This window comes from Corylus avellana, chromosome ca2 (assembly GCF_901000735.1).
Source record: "Corylus avellana chromosome ca2, CavTom2PMs-1.0".
Taxonomy (NCBI): Eukaryota; Viridiplantae; Streptophyta; class Magnoliopsida; order Fagales; family Betulaceae; genus Corylus; species Corylus avellana.
Window position 1 is genome coordinate 46,974,932 of NC_081542.1, and position 7,267 is coordinate 46,982,198.

The 7,267-nt window shown below is 34.3% G+C and overlaps 2 protein-coding genes across 2 annotated transcripts; both read right to left on the reverse strand.

Annotated features, from left to right (window-relative positions):
* Positions 1-795: 795 nt before the first annotated feature.
* On the reverse strand, positions 796-1,575 carry LOC132170045 (cysteine-rich receptor-like protein kinase 25). The gene has a single exon (XM_059580962.1). The coding sequence runs from the start codon at positions 1,573-1,575 to the stop codon at positions 796-798; it is 780 nt and encodes a 259-aa protein (XP_059436945.1).
* A 3,589-nt stretch (positions 1,576-5,164) lies between these two features.
* LOC132170046 (cysteine-rich repeat secretory protein 38-like) lies at positions 5,165-6,240 on the reverse strand. Its single transcript, XM_059580963.1, has 2 exons — positions 5,457-6,240; positions 5,165-5,355 (listed from the first exon to the last, which is right to left on the reverse strand). The coding sequence occupies exons 1-2, from the start codon at positions 6,238-6,240 to the stop codon at positions 5,165-5,167; spliced, it is 975 nt and encodes a 324-aa protein (XP_059436946.1).
* Positions 6,241-7,267: the final 1,027 nt, after the last annotated feature.

Consider the following 7,267-nt stretch of genomic DNA (forward strand, 5'->3'; position numbering starts at 1 on the left):
CTCTTACCTTTTTATCTCCTTGAAATTCTTCTTGGAGAATGTCTCAAGCCTCCTTAGCTCTTGTTGCTCCCATAATCCTTGGAACAATAGTTTTTGAAACTCTCATTTGAATCATCCCAAGAGCTCCAGCATCTTTGCTTTTGTTTTCCTTCAATTCCCCTTTTTGAGATTCGGTCATGGTTGATGTAGATTCAGGTATTTCATATCCTGATTCTACCATCTCTCATAAATCTATGGAGACAAACAAGGTCTTCATCTTTATAGACCAGAAATCATAATTTTCACCAGAGAAAATCGGTACCTGGACATTGCTCCAATTCATGCTTGTGCTGGCCATGGATTCTCCTTCAACTTATCCTCTTCTTTCTCTTCAAATTTCTGCCCAAAGCTCTTCTTAGAACCAAGCTCTGATACCAAATTTTGTTGGCTGGATTTTCTAGCAAGACACACTCCAAGGGCAGTAGATTAAACAAGGGAAACACAATAGAATAAGAAGAACAACTTGCTGCAGAAATTCTGCAGAAAATGAGTAAAAGGCAAGAGAAAAACAGGGGAAAAAACATAGGAAAAAAATAGGGATAGGAAGAACAATTTTGTGCAAGGGACTCGGCTCTTCTATTTTTCTTCTTCTTCTTACAATTTTCTGCAGCTACACAATACAAAAGACAAGAGAAACCTTTTACAAAAAGAGTTCTAGAACAACACGTGGCTTCACAACAAACACACATTTTCACCTACTACAAACTAGAATTTAATAAACACAACCAAATTTAAAAATTGACAAGTCAAAGCACATTAATTTGTAACAATATTAAGCATTCGGTAAAACTGGTACAGTTCAAACCTGATTCTACAGCTAGGAAACATAATTCTTGCCCCTTGGTATCCACTACAACATTCCTGCATTAACGTTATCCCTTCCTGTATACACTTACTGCAATCAGAGCTGGATATGTCAGGCGTGCACTGCTCAAGTGTGTAGAGTATTTGAGACCCCGTAAAATTTGCTTCTTTTGTGGCAAACTTTTTGGCACCACTGATTCCGGCATTTGAAACCCGGCTTACCAAGCCATTCGTCGTTGCCATCAACAACTGGTTAAAGCGAGCTGGATCAGAAAGATTGTACTTAGTCAGTTGGTAAAGGCTTGGCTGCGTGTTCATGTTGGAGAAGAAATATTCGTCTGAGTAGCGCAACATGCACTCCTCGTACGAGATCACGGCCTGTTTTCCTCTAACGCAGTACTGCAGACTCAGATCTTGGGTTCCACCTGCCACGCAATCTACGCAGTCTTGGACGGTGAGGTCACCGCGGCAGACGAAGAGGCCGTAGACAGCGTCGGCGGTGTTTTCGCCGACGGTGTTGTTGTAGTAACCGTCTTTGCATCTGGCGTTGGAGGAAAGGGAAGAGAGGAGTTGAGCGAGATTGGATTGGAAGGTGCTGTTGGGAGTGAAAGTAGGGGTGTTTGAGCAGTAATAATCCAGGAAAGTTGCAGTACTGCCTTCTTTGTTGAGGCTTAAAAAGGTAAGGATGACGAGGATCATGGAGACTTCGAAGGAAGGCATGCGCATGCCCATTTAATTTTGATGAGCAATTTCTTCTAGTGTACTTGTTTGCTTTTGCCAAAATCGATCTCTGGCAGATTTGCTCTTCCTTTGGGTATGTAACCATGATCCTGTTCTCCAGCTTACCTATAAAAACTGTTTTCCAAATTCATAAAATTTAAAAAACAATGTAAAAATGCGTTATCACTATTATATTTTCAGAACATATTATTATAGAATTGTTCTTCAGAATAGATTGCTTATTATTAGAGAACTACAATTCTTTTCTTTTTTTTTTTTTCTTTTTATTAAAAAAAAGCACTGTTATCTGTTTTTTAACTTAGAAAACAATAAAACTTTTGTAAATATCATGCTAATAAACTTTTTATATAAATATATATATATATATATATATATATATATATATATATATTTTAACAACAGGACAAAAAAAAAAACCCCCTGTTTTATATATCTATGTCGGGTTCAGAAGAGGAATAAGGTGGAAAAGATTCCAGACAGTTGAAAAAAAGAAGGATAAAGTTTGTAAGTCATATATGGCCATTGGATTGATGGAAATGGCCAGGCAACAGCCAAACATTTGTCGCAATATCCTCCTCATGAAGGTCAAGATGACTCTTCGATCGCCACAATATTGGTGTGCCGTTCTTAAAAGACTTTCTAATATAATATTATATATTATAGATCCTTGGTTCGTTGAAAAGATTGTTACCATCAATTTATGGATAGCTAAAAACTAGTGATGACCATTTGCTGCTTGAATGCCCCATATTTAATTTGCCTTGCATAAAATACAAATAATTGGAATGAATATGAAATCAGTACTTTTTATGTGTCCCCAAGAGGTAGCACAATCGGTTGGGACTACACCTAATGAAGCAGAAGTCACTAGTTCAAATCTATCTCCCCCTCTGCTTGAGTGCCCTATATTTAATTTGTCTTTGCATAAAAAAATATATATATATTGTAACGGATACTACTTTCATAGAAGCACGCTTAATTACAAAATTTTGATTAATTCATGACCATCACGACTTTAAAACATATTTCTGTCAAGAATGGTGTAAATATGCATATAAGCAATCCTCATTCCTATACCCAAACGATGTGAGACGTCACATCACTTTTTTCAGTTGAATGAACACATCAAAATTAAATATCTTCCATGCAAACGAAATTTTGCTATAATTTTTTTCCTGGAACAGTAATCGTCAACATAAGACATCCCATGCAAGTCTAGCCATAATTTATAACTTATTTCCATGCCAAGTCTAACCAAAATTTACATGTTAATACCTCACAAAAGGTGGCACATAACGTACGCGCCGTCTTATTTACATGTTACATATATGAAGCTATAATCCCTAGTCATGATCAAACCAAACAATAATTCCCTTTGCAATAAATGTCTTTCACAAATACTTTATATTTTTCTAAAGACGTTTAACATTTTACTGTTGTAATGATAACATTTGAAGTATTTAAAAAGATAAAAATAAATTCATTTTTTAATGTAATAGGTAGTGCATGAATTATTGTAATTTTAAGTCTTGATATAAATATGTGTATATGACTGAGTTTGTGTAATATATATAAAAGACAAACATGTATATAGACTCGAGATTAGATTGTTTATAATTAGAGTTAATTTATCTAATTAACTTAAATAATAAAATATTAATAATAGTTAGTATGGATTTACGAAAAACAAAATTTTAATATTCATGACATTTACTATATCTATGCAATGAATAAGTTAATTGAGTAGTTTGTGAACAAACTCGATTTCGTTCGAAAAATAAATAAAATATTTTAATTAGATTATCAACTTCGGTGATAAACTAAAGTTCAGCTCGTATTAAAAAAAATTAAATAAACCAAGCTTAAATATTTACTATATATTAGACTTGATGACTCAAATTAAAGCCCTATTTGATATTAAACTATATATGTATTTTTTATAAGGCTTCGAAATTCTATTAACTAGGGTTAGAGAAGAAAGGAGATAGGGAAGAATCTCTTTCGTCTACTTTTTCTTCTTTCCTCTTTTTTTTTTTTTTTTTTTTTTTCATTCTATTTTGCAAAGATAATATTGTTAGTTGATTTGGCCCTAATTTCATAGGCCAAAAACATTTTTAAACCAAATCATGGAAAGTGTTATGCTTGGGAGTGTGTGTTTTTGTTTTTTAATAGTAATTTGAAAATGTGAATGGGGATGTTTTTTAAAAACACATTGATTTTAAAGGTTAAATTGGGTTTTAAAAATTGTGTTTTCATTATGACAATCTGTTGGAGTATGTATAAAAAAAACAGTAGTTGAAATAAAGATTTATACTTTTTCAATAAACATTTTGGCTATTTCTGTTAGAGATGCTCTTAAGACGCGAAGGAAAACCACATTATAAAACAAATTCGGTATTTTGATTATTTTGTCTTATTATTTAGTTAATTGTACATACTGGATTTTATGATTGTTACATTTATGGAACAAATAATGCTAATATGTGCCTCACTATTCAAGTTCCATGACTAAGTAAGTAATTTTTGGGCTCCATAACCTCCATAAAAAGAAGGTTATGAAGCCCAGCTGCCCTGACAACCTAGGGTTGTAACTTCTCTTTCTAGAGTTACACAAATGTCAATAAAATTTTGGACATACAAAGTGTATGCAGGGAATCCCAATCCAAATAGATACGAATTATAGTGAAGCTATTAAACCCCCCACTAAGTGGGAAACTTTAATGAGAGAGCTTTGCTTTAAGCAGAAATAGAATGCAATGAACTGTTTGTATTACATGTACTATAATGAGCAATCCAATACACCGAGTCTCTTTTCTTAAACCAAGTAGCTTAAGGAAGATGATAGAATTCATTCATTTTTCAACCATATTTTAACTATCTCCATATTAAATTGATGAATCCATCATTGAGTTTATCTGAGGTCCATATAAGTCTACAAATCTAATGGTTGATCTATTGAATTTGTACAATAAGATGCAAAAAAGATGAGAAAAATATTAATGTGAATCACTTCTTGAAAAATAATTCGTAGTCGAGAATATAATCAGTTCATTACACATGCTCTAACAAAACATAGTTGGCTTTAGAATCACGATATGTAATTCTTAGTTGAGAATTCTCATGAAGATAAAGAACTCCATGAGCAGTCCCTTTAATAATTTTCATGTCCCTTTAATAATTTTGTAACATCTTGAGGGTCTATAAATTCATCAGATTATATTAATAGACTAAAGAAAATAAGTATTCAACTGATTTCATTAACTTCAGAAAAAAAAAAAAAAAAAAAAAAAAAAAAAAAAAAAAAAAAAAAAAAAAAAAAAAAAAAAAAAACCCTCAAGACTAATATAGAAAGAAAATTTAATCTATTCATCTCTTGTAAGTTCCACACAATTTGAATTTAGTTGTAGTTGAGCAAACTGCAAGCAGAAGACTCCTTGAATGGATAGATCCTCTTTAATTTGAAGTAAAAACTTAATCCAGCATTCCTATGGCATATAATCAAGGGACAAACAATATAGAAAGTAGCTAGTCAAGGCTTTTGTTGGGTACAAATCCATCCACCTGCACCTATAGCTTGTTATCATCTGAGAAGTTTGAGTGGCAGCAATTCAATTGTAGCAACATCAAGTTGCAACGCCCCTTCATCCATGGCATTGTACTCAATGTTTTCTCTCCTACAACGGAAGTAGTAGCTCATAATGAAGAGCACCGCAGAGACAGAAATCAGAGCAACAATAAGAATAATTGTGTGGATTAAGATTTTTCTTTTTCCTGCATAAGATAAAGGATGCATGGTCAGTAATTAATGGTGCTTTCCAAACAATATAATATAATCATTAATTTTGAAATAACGAAATCTCTTTTTGACGAACCCGGAGGTGGAGGAGGAAGAATTGGTGGCATAGACATCAGGTAAAACTGGTAGATTTCGTACCTAATTCTACAGCTAGGAAACATAACTCTTGCCCCTTCGATTCCACTACAACAATTCGGCAATAGCGCTATCGCTTGCTGTATGCACATACTGCAAGCAAAGCTGGATATGTCTGGGGTGCACTGCTCAAGCGTGTAGAGTATTTGAGACCCCATAAAATTTGCTTCTTTTGTTGCATACTTTTTGGCACCGATTTCTGCATTTGCAACCTGGCTTACCAAGCCTTTCATCGTTGCCATCAATAAATGGTTAAAGCGATCTGGATCATGAACTTTGCGCTTACTTGGAACGTAAACGCTAGGGTGCATGGTCATGTTGGAGAAGAAATATTGGTCTGAGTAGCGTAACATGCACTCCTCGTACCAGATCACGCCCTCTTTTCCTAAGTGGCAGTACTGCCGGATCAGATCTTGGGTTGCATTGCCCACGCACTCTTGGCAGTCTTGGACGGTGAGGTCGCCGCGGCAGAGGAAGAGGCCGTAGACAGCGTCGGAAGCGTTTTGGCCGACGGTGGTTCTGTAGAAACCATCTTCACGTGTTGCGTTGGAGGAAAGGGAAGAGAGGAGATGGTGTAGATTGGACTGGAAGGTGCTGTTGGGAGTGAAAGTGGTTTTGTCTGAACAGGAATGGTATATATACTCACTTGCGGCAGCTTCTCTGCTCAGGCAGAGCAAGGCAAAGAGCACCAGAGTCATGGAGACATTGAAGGAAGCCATGCCCATTTTGATCATCAATCTCTTGCAGCTTTTTTTGTAAAATCTTCCTTCGGGAGGTTCAGTGTACGTATATGAACATTTAATCCTGTTTCCAGCTTGTTCTTATATTAAAAAAATTGTATCTTAAATTCATATAAATAAAAAACAGAGAAAGTATACCTTACCAATAATATTTTTAGAATTTCATTTTTCACAATTTTTCTAACACAGCAGCTTCCTTTTAGAATATAACAAACTGATGCTTTTAAAGAATATTTTTTTTTTTTAATTTAGAAAGTTACAACACTATTGAAAATATGATGCTTATAAATTTATTTTTTTAAAATGATTTTGATGACCTGACAAAAAAAAAAAACTTGTATTTTGTATGTCCGCATTAGAAGAGGAATAAGGTGGAAATGATTCCTGTTGAATTGAAAAAAATAAAATAAAAATGGAATAGAGTAGTAAAGTCTTCGATGGACTACACATACACTTGAAAAGTTGTTTGACTGAAACTTTAATACAATTGTTGTTGGGACACTAATCAACCTAGCTAGAAGCTTAACAAATAAATTTGAGTATGAGTAAAATTATATCAATCGTTCACTTGGGCTATTACTAATTGATTTGTGATTTTATTATACGTGAATACCCAACATAAGGAGCTGGTTGACTAGCTTAGAGAAAAACCCAAGAGATTATAGACAAATATTTAATTTAGAAGACTTTTTTTGAACTAGGGTAAACCCCATGTCAGTCAAGAAATTTCACAGAGGAGAACCAATCACTACAAAAAACACAATTTTTATTGACATAGGTTTACTGACGTGTCAGGTCGTCTGACACGTCAGTAAATCCTCCTGACGGGGCTTTCCTGACGTGTTTCGGTCGTGAAGAATGTGGGTGTCAGGAAATGAGAATTCCTGACGTGTCATTTTTGGCACGTCAGGAATTACTGACGTGCTAGATCCAACACGTCAGAAAATACTGACGTGTTGGATTTAACACGTCAGGAAAATTTTTTGACGTGTCAAATTTTGACACGTCAACA